Source organism: Mesoplodon bidens (assembly GCF_964165515.1).
Source record: "Mesoplodon bidens genome assembly, chromosome: 8".
NCBI classification, from domain to species: Eukaryota; Metazoa; Chordata; class Mammalia; order Artiodactyla; family Ziphiidae; genus Mesoplodon; species Mesoplodon bidens.
In genome coordinates, this window is record NC_138165.1 from 80,339,856 (window position 1) to 80,360,658 (window position 20,803).

At 38.2% G+C, this 20,803-nt stretch overlaps 1 protein-coding gene across 1 annotated transcript in view; it reads left to right on the top strand.

The window, feature by feature from the left end:
* Positions 1 to 20,803, top strand: part of BMPR2 (bone morphogenetic protein receptor type 2) — a 204,893-nt gene that overhangs the window by 167,680 nt on the left and 16,410 nt on the right. Inside the window, exons 8-10 of the mRNA XM_081242108.1 lie at positions 567 to 727; positions 1,731 to 1,878; positions 6,264 to 6,400. Coding sequence (XP_081098234.1) covers positions 567 to 727; positions 1,731 to 1,878; positions 6,264 to 6,400 — 446 coding nt within the window. The remainder of the gene's footprint in view (positions 1 to 566; positions 728 to 1,730; positions 1,879 to 6,263; positions 6,401 to 20,803) is intronic.

Below are 20,803 nucleotides of genomic sequence, written 5' to 3' on the forward strand. Positions count from 1 at the left end.
AAGAACTGTGGTGGGCTTAGATACATGGCTAAGCCTCAGGACAAAACTGGGATTTTCTGTCATAGGTTTGATTTGATAAGCTGTAAGAGAATACTGTAAAATACATATACCAATTCTGGAGCCATGTCAATTTTTCAGTGATAATTGTTTTAGATAAGTTGACTTTTTATTGTTTTTTATGCAAGATATTCCTTTCTCTTTTGCCTCCTTTTGCTACTCTAGAAATGAAAAGGAAAAAAAAAAGTACATGTTAAAATTAGAAGCAACAGCCTCTTGGCTATTAATTGCAGCTGAATGTTTATGCAGCTGAATCTTTAGAGCTTAATTAATTATAGTTCCAACAGGAGTTATGTTGTGAAATATACCGAAAATAGTGGGGATTGTGAGTTGAAATTTTGATTTCTTATGTCCTTTTTTGCTGTTGGAAAATTAATGGGCAGAAAAATAACACTATCTTCTATATTTATATAGCCCCTATATTTATATAGAAGGTAATACTTCATGCTCATTTCATGTCCAGTAGTGCTATTTAAGCATTAATAAATATTTGAAAATTATCCAAACAGATCACTATAAACCTGCAATTTCCCATCGAGATTTAAATAGCAGAAATGTTCTGGTGAAAAATGATGGAACCTGTGTTATTAGTGACTTTGGGTTGTCCATGAAGCTGACTGGAAATAGACTGGTGCGCCCAGGGGAGGAAGATAATGCAGCCATAAGTGAGGTGAGTGTATACAAAAGGTATCACACTGACATATTTTTAAAACATAATAAATTGTATTTAAGAATCCACTAACTACTCAGGACAGTTATCCTTATCCAAGCCTAGCATATTAGGAATTACAAAATTAAGATATACAGAAGACATTGCATGAAGTTCATCACTTCATTGTGGAAATCACTGCCATTCCAACTCATTTTTGTCAACATTAGTAGGAATGCTATTGAATAGGATGAATATATCACAGTTTAATTATTTTAAAAGGGTATTTTTTTTGAAAGAAAAAATTGCTAAGGTGAATTTTATTAAAATTTAAAACTTCTGCTCTGCAAAAGGCAGTGTTAAGAGAATGAAAAAAACAAGCCATAGACTGGGAGAAAATATTTGCAAAACACATATCTGATAAAGGACTTGTATCCAGAATATAAAAGAACTCTTAAGACTCAGCAGTAAGAAGACAAACAAGCCAATTAAAAAATAGAAGATATGAACAGACACCTTACCGGAGAAGTTTTACAGATGGCAAATAAACATATAAAAGTTACTCAACATCATTCCTCATTAGAGAACTGCAAATCCAAACAAGATTCCATTACATTCAGATGTTAAAAAAACCCCAATAATATCAAATGCTGGTGAAGATGTGGAGCAACAGCAACTCATTCATTGTTGGTGGGAATGCAAAAGGGTTATAGCCACTTTGGAAGACATAGTCTTCCAGCAATTTACCCAATTGAGTTGACAACTTATATTCACACAGAAACCTGTACCTAAACGTTTTAGCAGCTTTATTCATAATTGCCAAAAACTGAGAGCAACCAAGATGTCCTAAAATGGGTATTTTATTTATTAAAAATTTGGTATAGAAAGGCTCAGTGACATGCTTAGGTCCAAATAACATTGACATATTGTTGACCTGAAATTTATGTATAACTTGTGGTCTAATGTATGCCCTTCAGAATATGCTACATTCTTTTTCTGAAATAAATCACTCTTAATTTATCAGGTTGGCACAATCAGATATATGGCACCAGAAGTTCTAGAAGGAGCCGTGAACCTGAGGGACTGTGAATCAGCTTTGAAACAAGTAGATATGTATGCACTTGGACTAATTTATTGGGAGATATTTATGAGATGTACAGACCTCTTCCCAGGTAAGGGAACTGCTGTCAAAAATTGATGTATGTTTTGAAGTGAAGCAGTTATATTTTTTTCTACCTATATTAAATAAGTCAACTTTGATGTGTTTGTACTTTCATTTAAACCTTTAGCTCACTGCCATCTAGTGTTCAGAAACATTACTAGCAGAAGGATGTGAATCAGGAAAAACTTTTTAGAAAGGACTCCAGGTTTGCATCTGAGTATAATTTAATTAATTGCTCATAATAGCTTATCTGTGTTCAGGTTGGTCTCTCATTGCTTTAGCAGTCATTGTTTTCCTTACACAAACTTTGAGCATTTGAGAAGCTGCACTTAACAGTGTTTCCTGAATTGACCCAGTAAGGAATTAGAAGTAATGAATTATCCATTGGAACACTTCTTTCTTCCTGTCTTTTTTTCATTCTCCTTTTCCTCCTTTTTAAAAAACTTCTCCCTTGTCATCATGCCTTCCTGCCTACCTTCCTTCCTTTCATGAAAGAACACTCATTTAATGTGAATGCTTATTTGAGGCTTACTTGAAATAGCCAAATAATTGTATATTTTTTCTCCTTTTGTTAAGATTACATCACTGTCATTGTGATATAAAAATTTAAAGTAATTACCAATATGTGCACTGCACCCTTATAGGTGGTGTACAAAATGATTTGACATAAATGGTCTTTATCTTATAGGAATAACCACATTAAAAGCATAAGAAAAGGATATAAAGTCAGTTAAACCAGCATTGGACAAATTTATGAAATGGAACCATTTAATAAAAACAGATTAGTAGTGGGGTTGAATTTTTTTGCTTTAAAAACAGTAAGCATTTAACAATAGTTTAATTTTAAAATATAATGAAATAAATTAATAATTATTTAGATTACTTACACATCAATCAGTTATTACTTAGAAGTATATTTTCCAGTTAATTGGAAGTACGGAGTACTCAAAGTGTTTTTCTGGAAATAGCAGTGACTGCAGTAGTATCACATATTATTGGAACCATGGAACTTTTAATTTCTATTATTGGAACTTTGGCCACATATTTTTTAAAAATCCTAATCCAGAATTTCTGGTTTTTAGAAGCATGTCTGACTAAAATGATTCTTGTATCAGCTTTAGTTAGTACATTGCTATCAGCAACATTTTTTGAACAATTACTGATTCAAAGAATATCTATTGCTTTTGGACTGAAAAATAATAAAATGCAATATCAGATGTTTGAAAAATAAAAGACAATTGAATCTTATTTGAAGAATATTATTATAATAGAAATATAGGATGAATTGAAATAGTACTAGAAAGAGTTTAAAAAGGAAAAAGAAATCGGGGGTTACTTTTAAATGTATACAGAATTTCAGTTTAGGAAGATGGAAAAAGTTCTGGAGATGGATGCACAACATTGTGAATGTCCCTAGTGCCACAGAACTGTACACTCAGAAATGGTTAAAATGGTAAATTTTATGTTATGTACATTTAACCAAAATTTAAAATAAAAATAAAGCAAAAAGAAGAGAGTTGCAATAAGATACCCTGTAATCTTGGGTATGGAAATGGGGAGGAAGAGGCATATGTGAGAGAAAATGTAGAAAAGGAAGCTGTGGTTTTGGTTAGCTATTGGAAGACAGTCTAGGGAGTTGAGAAATATTGAGAGGTCTGAGAAATAGGGTGGCAGCCAGGAGCTTAGGAAAGAGTACTGGTTTACATTGGAAAGATGTGTTAATTGTGGGAACTTTTGGGTGGGGTATTGATAGACAACTCAAAAAATTGTTATTGAAGAACTTAATGAAGAATTTAAGATTAAAATGATATTTGGGAATTACCTACATAGAGATGGTAATTGAGAATTTATAAGTGGATGCAGTCCCCTAAAAGAATAAATGAAGAGAGAGAAACGTTGGTGAGTAAAGACTGAATATTAGATGACCTCCCCCTCCCCCATCATAGGAAGACAAATGGACATAGAAGACAAATGGACAGAAAAATAGTGAGGAAACTGAGAAACCTTAGTATCTTGGAAGTCAGTGTTAGAAAGTATTAAGAACCAATATTAGTAGAAACATGTAATTGAAAGGTCAAAAGGAAGTGGAACTGAGGAATGATCTTGGAATTTGAATAGGAGGAGGTCACTGGTATTCTTGGAGTTTCTGTGGAATAGGGAAGACAGAAATATTACAGGGTGTAGGAGGAAAAGAGTGCTAAAAAAGCACAGGCAGAGGATACAGGGTACTCCTAAAATTTTTAACAGTGAAATGGGGTGTAAATTGAAAAAAAGTATTCCACAAACATATGAATAAGCCTAAAGAATAGCATATATTAGTGGAAAAATTCTTATAAGATATTTTTTTTGTTTTGTTTTGGGGTTTTTTGCGGTACGCGGGCCTCTCACTACTGTGGCCTCTCCCGTTGCGGAGCACAGGCTCCGGACGCGCAGGCTCAGTGGCCATGGCTCACGGGCCCAGCCACTCTGTGACATGTGGGATCCTCCTGGACCGGGAGGCGAACCCGTGTCCCCTGCATCGGCAGGCGGACTCCCAACCACTGCGCCACCAGGGAAGCCCTAAAATATTTTTTAAACTGCTATGATAGAACTCCAAATGCAAGACATGCTTTTATTATTGTTCCATTTTATTGAATGGAAGCAGTTTGTTATAAAGACTGCCTCTCTCTGTAAAATATTAACAATATAAATGAATTAGGATCTATATTACAAAGGAAGAGCAGGAAGGAAGGAAGAAAAACAGAAGGCAAGAGAAAGAAAAAGGAGGAAGAGAACAAGCATAATTAAGAAGGGAATTAAAACGTTCCTAACTGCTTAGAGACATAATTAACAAGTAACAGATGAGAACCATGAAGATTTAGTAGAAATTTGATAATTCTTAATGTCATTCCATTTCCAAAACAAGATTGTGCATCAGTTTTATTTAGCAGGTTTTCTAATTATAATTTACACCCGATTAAAACAAATAAGTAAAATTGTGTTAAATATTTATTTATTCTACTGAAGAGCATTTGAAGAAAAAATAACACTTGGAAGGTATGTATGTGTGTTGTGTATATGTCTCAGAAAGACAGAAGAGATATATTAGTAAGTATCTTACAGTTCACAGATGGTATGGGTTGAGGGTTTATCATATGAGATTTCATGAAAGAAAGTGGTACACTAACTGGCAGGATGAAATACTTTAGTTTTGTCTTTCAAGTTCAGTGTTGATGGTTATTGATCAGAAATAAATATCTGCTTAAACTTTTACAGAATATGTGAAAATACCATTTGTATCTATAGATAGTGCAATATTCCAAAAACTTTGGGCTATGCTACATAAATTATAGAATTACTCTTTGTAAATCTTTTTTAATATTGGTGGAGGGCAAGTGTATAGGTTTTTTGTTTTTGAATATTCAGATTGAAGCATAAAACTTCAATTACATGCTTTGTAATGTACTTTCTATCTGGGTCGTTATAAATTTTGTATTGTCTCCACGTGAGTAAGATAAGGAAAGCAGACATTTCCATTTTGCTGACAGGAAAACTGAAACACAGAATAGTTAAACGGCTTTTCCTAGGTAGAGATGAAGCCAAGATTAGAACCTAAATGCCTTACCTCCTTCCTGGTATTCTTTCTTCTAATTTATCTTGTCATTTTAATGGTATTGGGGGAGGGACAAGGGGACAGGAAGAGTCTATTTCTCTTGAGTTCTTTGCCAAGATTTTGACTAAACGATTGGTTTTCTAAATGTTGGTCCCAGAGGTCTTCTGTGTGGCTGAATATGTTAATTAAGTTTAATCTGACAACATTTTGTAAAAATTGTTAAGTCTTTTATCACAAGCTGCTGATTGTGCATATTGGTGATGAATAGGGTTATTAAACAGTGATAGAATAGTTAATGATATTTTAAAATCCTTGATATAGGTACTACTTATTAAGGGGGAAAGTCAGTTCATTGACTTGATCAAATGGTCATTATCATAAAAATTTTTGTGACATATGAAAAATCTGGCTAGACTATAATAGAGTCAGTGATGTAATGAGACATGACTATACCACCCACCCACTTATATTTAGTTCTGCAGACATGTTTGTTGTACTAGATCTTGGACTTTCTCCTCATATTCACCACCCTCAATCCCTGTATGGGATAAGAATTCAGTTTTAAGTGTTAAACCTCATGTATATAATAATGTCTACCCCCACCCCCAAATTCACTAATACTAGAAACCATTTAAAAATAGCTGCCTATCATTGTAACTACCATCTAATTTATAACAAACATTTAATTTATCAAACAAAGACTATTCTAAATAGAGCTTTTACTAATAGTGCATAAAACCCACAACAGGGTCTCTTTATAATTACAAATTTTACTCTTATCTTTTTTAAAAAAAAATACACAGGTGAATCTGTACCAGAATACCAGATGGCTTTTCAGACAGAGGTTGGAAACCATCCCACTTTTGAAGATATGCAGGTTCTGGTGTCTAGGGAAAAACAGAGACCCAAGTTCCCAGAAGCGTGGAAAGAAAATAGCCTGGTAAGGAAAAACTGAATTATTGAAAAAGAGGACTTATGATGAAGATGTTCAAATGTTGCTTGAAGCAAAAATAGTTTGTTAATAATGGTAATAGTTTTTAGAGTTGTCTAATGTCAAAAATACAACTTACTCGATTTGTATGCTATTATATATTTTCAGAGAGGCACTAAACTGTTGTGTCTGAAGTTTGCTACACTGGGTAACAGCTAGAATAATTAACATGATAATATTTTAAATATTATTGAAATTCCATTCCATTTATCCTCTTGAGAGTGGTACCAAAAATGTTAATTAGTGCAGACTTACATATTCAAGGACTAATAGAAATTTAAACTGCACCAAAAAGAAAGCAAGGTACCGCATATAAATTCTGCTTATTAAAAATGCAGTTCATGGGCTTCCCTGGTGGTGCAGTGGTTGAGAGTCTGCCTGCCAATGCAGGGGACACAGGTTTGTGCCCCGGTCCGGGAAGATCCCACATGCCGCAGAGTGGCCAGGCCCGTGAGCCATGGCCGCTGAGCCTGCGTGTCTGGAGCCTGTGCTCCGCAACGGGAGAGGCCACAACAGTGAGAGGCCCGCATACCACAAAAAAAAAAAAAAAAAAAATGCAGTTCACAACGCTGAAATATTTTCAGAGGCTCCAGCCATTTCAGTAAATTGTTGCTACAACGCTAAAAACATCTTATAAACATTTGCATACAAGACATACATCCACACACTCTCACACTCTTTCTCATTTTTTTTTAACATGAGTAGGATAATCCACTATCATTTCTGAAGCTTATTTTTTCACTTAGTTTTTCATGTCAGTACATATATAGATGTATCGCTTTCTGTCCATTTGATCAGCATTCCATTATATGTCATAATTATTGAATTGCCCCCTTATTAATGACAGTACCCTGTATTTCTTATTTTAAACAACTATTTTTTAAAATTTTATTTATTTTTGTATACAACAGGTTCTTATTACTCATCCATTTTATACATATTAGTGTATACATGTCAATCCCAATCTCCCAATTCATCACACCACCCCACTACCACCACCACCACCACTTTCCCCTCTTGATGTCCATACGTTGGTTCTCTACATCCGTGACTCAGTTTCTGCCCCTGCAAACCGGTTCATCTGTACCATTTTTCTAGGTTCCACATACATGCGTTAATATACGATATTTGTTTTTCTGACTTCACTCTGTATGACAGTGTCTAGATCCATCCATGTCTCTACAAATGACCCAATTTCTTTCCTTTTTATGGCTGAGTAATATTCCATTGTATATATGTACCACATCTTCTTTATCCATTCGTCTGTCAATGGGCATTTAGGTTGCTTCCATGACCTGGCTATTGTAAATAGTGCTGCAATGAACATTGGGGTGCATGTGTCTTTTTAAATTATGGTTTTCTTTAGGTATATGCCCAGTAGTGGGATTGCTGGGTCATATGGTAATTCTATTTTTAGTTTTTTAAGGAACCTCCATACTGTTCTCCATATTGGCTGTTATCAATTTACATTCCCACCAACAGTGCAAGAGGGTTCCCTTTTCTCCACACCCTCTCCAGCATTTGTTGTTTGTAGATTTTCTGATGATGCCCATTCTAACTGATGTGAGGTGATACATCACTGTAGTTTTGATTTGCATTTCTCTAATAATTAGTGATGTTGAGCAGCTTTTCATGTGCTTCTTGGCCATCTGTATGTCTTCTTTGGAGAAATGTCTGTTTAGGTCTTCTGCCCATTTTTGGCTTGGATTGTTTGTTGTTTTAATATTCAGCTGCATGAGCTGTTTATATATTTTGGAGATTAATCCTTTGTCCGTTGATTCGTTTGCAAATATTTTCTCCCATTCTAAGGGTTGTCTTTTCATCTTGTGTATGGTTTCCTTTGCTGTGCAAAAGCTTTTAAGTTTCGTTAGGTCCCATTTGTTTAGTTTTGTTTTTATTTCCATTATTCTAGGAGGTGGATCAAGAAAAATCTTGCTGTGATTTATGTCAGAGTGTTCTTGCTATGTTTTCCTCTAAGAGTTTTATAGTGTCTGGTCTTACTTTTAGGTCTTTAATCCATTTTGAGTTTATTTTTTTGTATGGTGTTAAGGAGTGTTCTAATTTCCTTCTTTTAAATGTAGCTGTCCAGTTTTCCCAGCACCACTTAATGAAGAGACTGTCCTTTCTCCATTGTATATCCTTGCCTCCTTTGTCATAGATTAGTTGACCGTAGGTGCGTTTCTTTATCTCTGGGCTTTCTATCCTGTTCCATTGATCTATATTTCTGTTTTTAGTTCCAGCTCCATTTTTTTCCCCTCAAGACTGTTTTGGCTATTCGGAGTCTTTTGTGTCTCCAAACAAATTTTAAGATTTTTTGTTCTAGTTCTGTTAAAAATGCCATTGGTAATTTGATGGCTATTGCATTGAATCTGAAGATTGCTTTGGGTACTACAGTCATTTTCACAATAGAGATTCTTCCAATACAAGAGCATGGTATATCACTCCATCTGTTGGTATCATCTTTAATTTCTTTCAACACTGTCTTATAGTTTCTGCATACAGGTCTTTTGTCTCCCTAGGTAGGTTTATTCCTAGGTATTTTATTCTTTCTGTTGCAATGGTAAATGGGAGAGTGTTTCCTTAATTTCCCTTTCAGATTTTTCATCATTAGTGTATAGGAATGCAAGAGATTTCTGTTCATTAATTTTGTATCCTGCAACTTTACCAAATTCATTGATTAGCTCTAGTAATTCTCTGGTGGCATTCTTACAATTCTCTATGTATAGTATCATGTCATCTGCAAACAGTGACAGTTTTACTTCCTCTTTTGCAATTTGTATTCCTTTCATTTCTTTTTCTTCTCTGATTGCCATGGCTAGGACTTCCAAAACTATGTTGAATAATAGTGGTGAGAGGGGACATCCTTGTCTTGTTCCTGATGTTAGAGGAAATGCTTTCAGTTTTTCACCATTGAGAATGATGTTTGCTGTGGGTTTGTCGTATATGGCCTTTATTATGTTGAGGTAGGTTCCCTCTATGCCCACTTTGTGGAGAGTTTTTATCATAAATGGGTGTTGAATTTTGTCAAAAGCTTTTTCTGCATCTATTGAGATGAACATACGGTTTTTATTCTTCAATTTGTTAATATGGTGTATCACAATGACTGATTTGCGTATATTGAAGAATCCTTGCATCCCTGGGATAAATCCCACTTGATCATGGTGTATGATCCTTTTAATGTGCTGTTGGATTCTGTTTCTAGTATTTTGTTGAGGATTTTTGCATCTATATTCATCAGTGATATTGGTCTATAATTTTCTTTTTGTAGTATCTTTGTCTGGTTTTGGTATCAGGGTGATGATGGGCTCATAGATTGAGTTTGGAAGTGTCCCTTCCTCTGCAGTTTTTTGGAAGAGTTTGAGAAGGATGGGTGTTAGCTCTTCTCTAAATGTTTGATAGAATTCGCCCGTGAAGCCATCTGGTCCTGGGCTTTTGTTTGTTGGAAGATTTTTTTTTTTTTTTTTTTGCAGTACACGGACCTCTCACTGTTGTGGCCTCTCCCATTGCGGAGCACAGGCTCCGTACGCGCAGGCTCAGCGGCCATGGCTCACGGGCCCAGCCGCTTCACGGCATGTGGTATCTTCCCGGACTGGGGCACAAACCCGTGTCCCCTGCATCGGCAGGCGGACTCTCACCCACTGCGCCACCAGGCAAGCCCTGTTGGAAGATTTTTAATCACAGTTTCAATTTCATTACTTGTGATTGGTCTGTTCATATTTTCTATTTCTTCCTGGTTCAGTCTTGGAAGGTTATACCTTTCTAAGAATTTGGCCATTTCTTCCAGGTTGTCCATTTTATTGGCATAGAGTTGCTTGTAGTAGTCTCCTAGGATGCTTTGTATTTCTGCGGTGTCTGTTGTAACTTCTCCTTTTTCATTTCTAGTTTTATTGATTTAAGTCCTCTCGCTCTTGATGAGTCTGGCTAATGGTTTATCAATTTTGTTTATCTTCTCAAAGAACTAGCCTTTAGTTTTATTGATCTTTGCTCTTGTTTTCTTTGTTTGTATTTCATTTATTTATGATCTGATCATTATGATTTCTTTCCGTCTGCTAACTTTGGGTTTTGTTTCTTCTTTCTCTAGTTCCTTTAGGTGTAAGGTTAGATTGTTTATTTGAGATTTTTCTTGTTTGTTGAGGTAGGCTTGTATAGTTATAAACTTCCCTCTTAGAACTGCTTTTGCTGCATCCCATAGGTTTTGGATCGTCTTGTTTGTGTTGTGATTTGTCTCCAGGTATTTTTTAATTCCTCTTTGATTTCTTCAGTGATCTCTTGGTTACTTAGTAACGTATTGTTTAGCCTCCATGTGTTTCTGTTTTTTATGTGTTTCTTCCGTTGAATTCATTTCTAATCTCATAGCATTGTGGTCAGAAAAGATGCTTGATATGATTTCAATTTTCTTAAATTTACTGAGGCTTGATTTGTGACCCAAGATGTGATCTATCCTGGAGAATGTTCCATGCGCACTTGAGAAGAGAGTGTAATCTACTGTTTTTGGATGGAATGTCCTATAAATATCAATTAAATCTATCTGGTCTGTTGTGTCATTTAAAGCTTCCGTTCCCTTATTTATTTTCATTTTGGATGATCTGTCCATTGGTGTAAGTGAGGTGTTAAAGTCCCCCACTATTATTGTGTTACTGTCGATTTCCTCTTTTATAGCTGTTAGCAGTTGCCTTATGTATTGAGGCACTCCTATGTTGGGTGCACATATATTTATAATTGTTATATCTTCTTCTTGGATTGATCCCTTGATCATTATGTAGTATCCTTCCTTGTATCTTGTAACATTATTTATTTTAAAGTCTATTTTATCTGATATGAGTATTGCTACTCCAGCTTTCTTCTGATTTCCGTTTGCATGGAATATCTTTTTTGATCCCCTTTGGGATCAAAAAAGATCCCAAAGATCTTTTTGCTGAGAAATCAGCTCTTAACCTTATGCGAGGTCCCTTGTATATTATTTGTCATTTTTCCCTTGCTGCTTTCAATAATTTTTCTTTGTCTTTAATTTTTGCCAGTTTGATTACTATGTGTCTCAGCGTGTTTCTCCTTGGGTTTATCCTGTATGGGACTCTCTGCGCTTCCTGGACTTGGGTGGCTATTTCCTTTCCCATGTTAGGGAAGTTTTCGACTATAATCTCTTCAGATACTTTCTTGGGTGCTTTCTCTCTCGCTTCTCCTTCTGGGACCCCTATAATGTGAATGTTGTTGCATTTAATTTTGTCCCAGAGGTCTCTTAGGCTGTCTTCATTTCTTTTCATTCTTTTTTCTTTATTCTGTTCCGCAGCAGTGAATTCCACCATTCTGTCTTTCAGGTCACTTATCCGTTCTTCTGCCTCAGTTATCCTGCTCTTGATTCCTTCTAGTGTATTTTTCATTTTAGTTATTGTATCGTTCATCTCTATTTGTTTGTTCTTTAATTCGTCTATGGCTTTGTTAAACATTTCTTGCATCTTCTCAATCTTTGCCTCTATTGTTTTTCCGAGGTCCTGGATCATCTTTACTCTCATTATTCTGAATTCTTTTTCTGGAAGGTTGCCTATCTCCACTTCATTTAGGTTTTTTTCTGGGGTTTTATGTTGTTCCTTCGTCTGGCACATAACCCTCTGCCTTTTCATCTTGTCTATCTTTCTGTGAATGTGGTTTTTGTTCCACAGGCTGCAGGATTGTAGTTCTTGCTTCTGCTGTCTGCCCTCTGGTGGATGAGGCTATCTAAGAGGTTTGTGCACGTTTCATGATGGGAGGGACTGGTGGTGGGTAGAGATGGCTGTTGCTTTGGTTGGGCAGAGCTCAGTATAACTTTAATCCGATTGACTGCTGATGGGTGGGGCTGGGTTCCCTCCCTGTTGGTTGTGTGGCCTGAGGAAACCCAACACTGGAGCCTACCCGGGCTCTTTGGTGGGGCTAATGGCGGACTCTGGGAGGGCTTACGCCAAGAAGTAATTTCCACAACTTCTGCTGCCAGTTTCCTCATTCCCACGGTGAACCACAGCCACCCCCTATCTCTGCAGGAGACCCTCCAACACTAGCAGGTAGGTGTGGTTCAGTCTCCCCCGGGGTCACTGCTCCTTCCCCTGGGTCCCGATACGCACACTACTTTGTGTGTGCCCTCCGAGATTGGAGTCTCTGTTTCCCGCAGTTCTGTCAAAGTCCTGCAGTCAAATCCCTGTAGCCTTCAAAGTCTGATTCTCTAGGAATTCCTCCTTCTGTTGCCAGAACCCCAGGTTGGAAAGCCTGACAAGGGGGCTCAGGACCTTCACTCCAGTGGGTGGACTTCTGTGGTATAAGTGTTCTCCTGTCTGTGAGTCAGCCACCCATCAGCTATGGGATTTGATTTTACTGTGATTGCACCCCTTGTACCATTTCATTGTGGCTTCTCCTTTGTCTTTGGCTGTGGGGTATCTTTTGTGGTGAGTTCCAGTGTCTTCCTGTCGATGATTGTCCAGCAGCTAGTTGTGATTCTGGTGTTCTCGCAAGAGGTAGTGAGAGCACGTCCACCTACTCCGCCATCTTGGTTCCAATCTCTACAAGTAATTTCTTGATTATAATTAAAGAACAAAAATGAGAAAGTTTTCATTAAGCAATATACATCATTTTACTATATATTTTCACATTTTAATTGTAGGTTGTCTTGATAGGATTAGTATATTTTCATTCTGGATCCAGGGTTCATGGCATTTTGGAAAAAAGCTAGAGAGATTTTATATGTTTCCAGATATATTTAGATTGAGTATTTTTTCCATTGGTCATTTTTGTTAGTAGATTACCTTCAAGGAAGGCTTCTACTTCAAATGAGATTGAAATCTTCAGGTATGAGACAGTTGAAGACCTATTCCCTAGCTCATATGCTCAAGATTGCTACCAAACTGTAGTCCCTGCTGTGGGAACTGGGACAGATTTTTAAGAGGTTCCTGACATCAGGTGAGAGGCTGAATCCTTTATCAGGATTCATTAGATGTGCCAGCCTCATAGTAGAGTACACTTGAAAGAAAAGTCTCTTTGTGAAATTTTATCTAGTAAAATACAACTTCATCTTCCTTACATTGTTTTATTTCATCAGAGAAGTTGGACTCCTTGTTCTGAAGTATCTCTTAGCAACCCTACCATTACGGGATATGCATATTTTCTGAAAACTTTTTACTTTCAATTTAGATGAGGTTGCTGAGTAAGAAATAAGTAGTATTTGGTTCACTTCCAATTAGTCTATTTAAAATCTAATGTGCTGGGCTTCCCTGGTGGCGCAGTGGTTGAGAGTCCGCCTGCCGATGCAGGGGACATGGGTTCGTGCCCCGGTCCGGGAAGATCCCACATGCCGCGGAGCGGCTAGGCCCGTGAGCCATGGCCGCTGAGCCTGCGTGTCCAGAGCCTGTGCTCCGCAACGGGAGAGGCCACAACAGTGAGAGGCCCGCGTACCGCAAAAAAAAAAAAAAAAAAAAAAATCTAATGTGCTACAGTCAGTAGAACTGCTCCTTCTATGCAATGAGAATCCAGTACTGGAGTTAGATAGCAAATACATAGCTTTATAAAATGAGAAATATCCCTCTCTTTTTTTTTTTTTTTTTTTTTTTTGCGGTACACGGGCCTCTCACTCTTGTGGCCTCTCCCGTTGCGGAGCACAGGCTCCGGACGCGCAGGCTCAGCGGCCATGGCTCATGGGCCCAGCCGCTCCGCGGCATGTGGGATCTTCCCGGACCGGGGCACGAACCCGTGTCCCCTGCATCGGCAGGCGGACTCTCAACCACTGTGCCACCAGGGAAGCCCCCCTCTCTTTTTTTATGAAGGCATTTTGCTTCATAGTTGCATTGAAATTAAAAAACTTTTTTTTGTGTGTGTGTGGTATGCGGGCCTCTCACTGTTGTGGCCTCTCCCATTGAGGAGCACAGGCTCCAGATGCACAGGCTCAGCGGCCATGGCTCACAGGCCCAGCCGCTCCACGGCATGTGGGATCTTCCCAGACTGGGGCACGAGCCCATGTCCCCTGCATCGGCAGGTGGGCTCTCAACCACTGTGCCACCAGGGAAGCCCTAAAAAACATTTTTATAGTAACAAAACTCAAAATATTCTAAATATTAATGAATGTAAAAACTCATTTTAAAAACTACCAGGGAACCAAACATAGATTAGTTAATAAAGGGGGAAAAATGAGTTTCCTGATAAAATGGAAGTATGGTAAATAGTTTGAGGGAAATACCTGAAAATGCATGCATAGGTCTTCAGTTGCCTAATTGACATTTTGAAAGTACTGAGTCATATTAACATAGATTTATAATTATCATTTTATGCATTTGTCTGAAATTGTATAGAAAAGATAGGAGTCACATCCTAAAAACACAATGATACTGGCTTTTATGTTTACATATGTAGTTACTTTTTTTTTTTTTTTTTTGCGGTACGCGGGCCTCTCACTCTCGCGGCCTCTCCCATTGCGGAGCACAGGCTCCGGACGTGCAGGCTCAGTGGCCATGGCTCACGGGCCCAGCTGCTCCACGGCATGTGGGATCTTCCCGGACCGGGGCACAAACCCATGTCCCCTGCATCGGCATGCGGCCTCTCAACCACTGTGCCACCAGGGAAGCCCTGTAGTTACTTTAAAAAAATTTTTTTTTTATTGATTGATTGATTGGTTTTATTTATTTATTTATTTTGTTTGGCTGCGCTGCATCTTCGTTGCTGCGCATGGGCTTTTCTCTAGTTGCGGCAAGCGGGGGCTACTGTTCATTGTGGTGCGCGTGCTTCTCATTGTGGTGACTCCTCTTGTTGTGGAGTGTGGGCTTCAGTAGTTCTGGCACGTGGGCTTAAGTAGTTTCGGCTCATGGGCTCTAGAGCGCAGGCTCAGTAGTTGTGGTGCCCGGCCTTCGTTGCTCCGTGGCATGTGGGATCTTCCCTGACCAGGGATTGAGCCCGTGTCCCCTCCATTGGCAGGTGGATTCTTAACCACTGCGCCACCAGGGAAGTCCCCTATATAGTTACTTTACCAGTGTTCTTCAGTTCTTTATATGGCTTCAAGTTATTGTCTAGTGTCCTTTCACTTGAGCCTGAATGATTCCCTTTAACATTTCTTTGTCTTTTTTAAAAAATTTATTTATTTTTGGCTGAATTGGATGTTCATTGCTGCGTTCAGGCTTCCTCTAGTTGCAGCGAGCACAGGCTACTCTTTGTTGCGGTGCACAGGCTTCTCATCACAGTGGCTTCTCGTTGCGGAGCATGGGCTCTAGGTGAGTGGGCTTCAGTAGTTGTAGCATGCAGGCTTAGTAGTTGTGGCACACGGGCTCAGTTGGTCCATGGCATGTGGGATCTTCCCGGACCAGGGCTCAAACCCTTGTCTCCTGCATTGGCAGGCGGATTCTGATTTCTCTTTCACTATTAAAGGATAGCTTTCCCTGATATAGAATTCTTGGGAATTCTGCAGAAAACACTTGTTTTCTTTCAGCACTTTAAACAATGTCATACCATTGCCTTCTGACTTCCATGGTTTCCGATGAGAGATTAACTGTTACCTTTATTGAGGATCCCTTATACATTTCGAGTTGCTTCTCTTGCTGCTTCATGAGTCTCTCTTTATCTTTGGCTTTTTATAATTTGATTATAATGTGTCTCAGTATGGAACTCCGCTTTGAGTTCCTTGAGTTTCTTGGATGTGTAGACTCATTTCTTTTATTAAATTTGGGAAGTTATTGATGGTTATTTCTTCAAATATTCTTTCTCCATTTTCTCTTCTTCTGGGGCTCTCATTATGTGTATTTTGGTGCGATTAATGGTGCCTCACAAGTTTTATAGGCTCTGTTCATTTTCTTCATTCTTTTTCTGTTTCTGCTTCTCAGATTGGATAATTTTTATATCCTATCTTCAAGTTTAGTAATTCTTTTTTCTCTCTGCTCAGATCTGCTGTTAACCACTCTGGTTAATTTTTCATTTCAGTTTTTGTACTTTTGAGCTCCCAAGTGTCTTTTTAATTCCTTTTTATAATTTCTCTTTATTGCTCTTCTCCATTTGTTGAGACATTGTTTTCCTGGTTTCCTGTAATTCTTTGTCCATGGTTTCCTTAGTTCTTTGAGCGTATTTAAAGTCTTTGCTAGTAACTCCAACGTCTGTATTTCCTGAGGACAGTTTCTGTTCATTTCTTCTGTCCTGTGAATGGGGCACACTTTCTTGTTTCTTCCCATGCTTTGTAATTTTTTGTTTAAAATTGTATGTTTTGGGGCTTCCCTGGTGGCGCAGTGGTTGAGAGTCCGCCTGCCGATGCAGGGGACACGGGTTCGTGCCCTGGTCTGGGAAGATCCCACATGCTGCGGAGCGGCTGGGCCCGTGAGCCATGGCTGCTGAGCCTGCGTGTCCGGAGCCTGTGCTCCGCAACGGGAGATGCCACAGCAGTGAGAGGCCCGCGTACCACAAAAGGGAAAAAAATAAATAAATAAATAAATAAATAAAATAAAATTGTATGTTTTGGATATCATTATGAGCAAAAAGGAAACAAAAAAATATTCTCCAAGTCTTTGGAGATTGGCTCTGTGTTGGGGCCCTCTGTTAACACTTATCCAGGCCTTTTACAATTCTGCTGTAGCCTTCACTTCCTGCTCGTGCTGAGCCTAAATACTTCCTACTGGCTGAGCCAGCCAGTTATGAAAGCTTATCGTCTTCTCTGAGCATGTGTCCTGCCCTGGACCTGTGTGTGGTTTTCTAGATTCCCCAGTATATGTGGAAGCTTTTCAATGCACTTATTCCCCAAAGTTTCACCACCCAGCTTTTAATCCCTGACTTCCAGCATTTTTGTTGTGTGCCTCAACTATTATATTTTGCCCCAGGCTATAGTACTGTTCATTTGGCTTTCAGTGTTTTCAGGGAATGTTCTCCACTTAGTCATAGCTACTTCCCTGTCCTGAGAGAGTTCTGAGTTAGGCAGAACAAAGATAGACCTCTTGAATCAGTCCTTTAGGGAACTCATAGACATGTCAAAACAGCATAATTCCTTTGAAACAAGATCACTCCTCTCCCTCTGGGACCAGGTACCCACCTTGGGAACATGGGCAGCCATGTTCATATCTGCCAGCACTCCAGGGCAGGGGAGAGTTCTCCTCACCACAGAGTTCTCCTACCCTGTTTCAGTGGCCTTTCTTTTTCCAGTTATATTTTTAGTTGGTTGCTGTAATATTTGACTAACTTCCAGAGTTTCAGTAAAGTTGATTTTGATAATATTTGCCAAGTTATTGGTGCTTCTTGGGAGGAATGTCCCCCAAAGTTCCTTCCTCTGCCATTTTGACTGAGGTCCTCATAGAATGAACTAGGTAATATCCTCCCCTGTTTGATTTTCTGGAAGACTTGTGTAGACTTGGCATTAATTTTTTCTTAAATGTTTGGTAGAATTCATTCAGAAAGCCATCCAGGCCTGGTGTTTTCTTGGTGGGAAAGTTTTAAAATACAAATTTACCTTCCGTAATAGATATAGGAAATATTCAGGTCATCTATCCCTTCCTGAGTGAACTTTGGCAATCTTTTTTTTTTCTTTTAATTTTTTATTGGAGTATAGTTGATGGCAGTTTGTGTCTTGGAAGGAATTTGTCCATTTCATCTAAATTTCATCTAGATTGTCAAGTCCATTCTCAGTATTTGTTTGAAGACCTAACTTCCCATTGGTGACTTAATCCTCCTGTTTAATACTGTTTATTTCATTAATCTTCTCTTAACGACTTTTCCCCTTATTCTGAGGTATTCAGCATTGCTTTACTCTATTTCTGGAAGTTTTCTCCAACCAAATTATTGTTTTCTTAGACCCTCAAAGTCCTCCTTATAGTTACCCTCTTTGGATTCTCAGTTATTTTTCTAATTTTTCCTTTTCCCAATTTCTTATTAGTAATTTCTAAGTCTTTACTTGTGTTAATGACTTACCAACTATGATTTTAACATCGTTTGGAACTTGTAATAGATTTTCTTCAAAAAAATCAACTTGCAAATTTTGTAGCAGAACCCATTTATCCACTGGAAACTTTCCTGTACCAGCATAGCTTAGAGTCAGTCAGCATAGGATAATGTATAAATTGTGGAGCTATGCTGCCTGGCCTTTGATCTTAACTTTGCCATGTGTCCTAATCTCTCCTCTGGGCCTCTTTTCTTGCATCTGAAAAATGGAGGTGATAATAGTATTTACTTCATATAAGAATTAAATGAGTTAAAACAATCTAGTACAAAGTTAGAACTCATCAATTATTTACTATTATTATTCATCAACAATGATTCTGTCTTAAAAATGGAAACTTCTTAGAGGTAGGGAGCAGTGCTTCTGTTTACCTGATTTTATTCATCATCCAACACAATGCCTTGATGACTGTCCTTTTTTGGTCTCATTTTTTAAAAAAGAATTTTATCAAATTATTTCCCAACTGTATAATGAAAAATAACAAATTTTGTCCATCTTCAATGTCTCTGTTTCCTCAAGGTATAGAAAACTCAGTGTTTAATTTCTAACTACTTGGATATTGGTGTTTCTGAGCTTTTCTGGGCCAGCAAGCAGTTGGTGAATGGGACTCTGTTAAATAGATAGTGCTTTATTTTTGAAAAGGAAAGGGTCACTTTTAGTTTTGTGTGTAAAGGTGTCCAGATCTTTGCTTTAGAAAGATTTCCTTGTGTATGCTTCAGTGTTGCACTTTATGTTTAGTAATTAAGAACATGGATGAAGCTATAAATTTGTATGTGGGGGTATGTGATGTATATGTGCTTGAAAAAAAAGTTTCTCTGGAAGAATACTCAAGAAATTGGTGATATTTGTTGCCTGTAGAGAGGGAAAATGGGTGGTTGGTGGATAGGGATGGGAGGAAGATTGTATTCCCTTTCTGACCTTTTGAATTTAGTGACATATTATCAATACATGCATTGCCCATTTTAAAAAAGTCATTTAGGGGCTTCCCTGGTGGCGCAGTGGTTGAGAGTCTGCCTGCCGATGCAGGGGACTCGGGTTCGTGCCCCAGTCCGGGAAGATCCCACATGCCGCGGAGCGGCTAGGCCTGTGAGCCATGGCCGCTGGGCCTGCACATCCGGAGCCTGTGTTCCACAACGGGAGAGGCCACAACAGTGAGAGGCCCACGTACCGCAAAAAAAAAAAAAAAGTCATTTAATTAAATGTTTTTCATGCATGTGGTAAAAATTCAAAGAGTTCAAACAATAAAGCGTTATTTTTAGGGACTTCCCTGGTGGCCCAGCAGTTAAGACTCTGTGCTGCCAGTGCAGGGGGCCCAGGTTCAATCCCTGGTCAGTAAACTGATCCCACATGCTGCAACTAAAAGCCCACATGCCAGAACTAAAGATGCCTCATGCCACAACTGTAAAAGATCCCACATGCTGCAATTAAAGATCCGCACGCCACAACGAAGATCCCGAACGAGGCAACAAAGATGCCATCCCGCGTGCTGCAACTAAGACCAGGCGCGGTCAAATAAATAAATAAATAAATAAATATATATATATATATATATATATATTTTTTTTTTAAGTTATTTTTAGCTATACAAAAAATATGCAGTGAAAACTCTTACACTCACCTCAGACATCCAAAAACCCCTCTGGAGAAGCAACCACTGTTAAATTCCTTCTGTAGACTTCCAGAAATGTCTGTATATTGCAAGACTATGTGTTTTTATATCCTTTTCTAACATACTAATGGGAATTACTACACCCACTTAACCTATTTTACTTAGCAATTGGAAACATATACATCTTCCTAATTCTTTTAATGCTACATAGTATCCATTATACCATAAATTTTTAGCAGATTGCTGTTAGAGGACATGTAGGTAATTTCCAGCTTTTGCAGTTATAAATGACAACTGCAGTGAACATCTTATACATGCATTTTTCTGCAAATGTAAAAGTGTAGTTGAGGAATAAATTCCTGGAAGTAGTATTGCTGGATCAAAGGGTAAATACATTTGAAGTTTGTTATTGCCAGATTACCCTCCAAACTGATGGCACTCCCAATAATAATATATATTGGGAGCCTGTTTTCCCATCACTAATGCTTTGTGTTACAAAATTTTATTTATCGTTGTTAATGTGGTAGGTAAAAATGGATCTTGTTTTGATTTGTAACTAGTAAATAATTGAGCCACAATTTGAAGCCAGGATCTTAATTGAGCTGGTACTGACACTACAAAGCTGGAACTAATATTCTTAACTACTACATTGTATGTACTACCTCAACATGGTGAATAAGGTTGAGCATTTTAGCATATATATATATATATATATTTTTTTTTTTTTTTTTTGCGGTACGCAGGCCTCTCACTGTTGTGGCCTCTCCTGTTGCGGAGCACAGGCTCCAGACGCGCAGGCTCAGCAGCCATGGCTCACGGGCCCAGCCGCTCC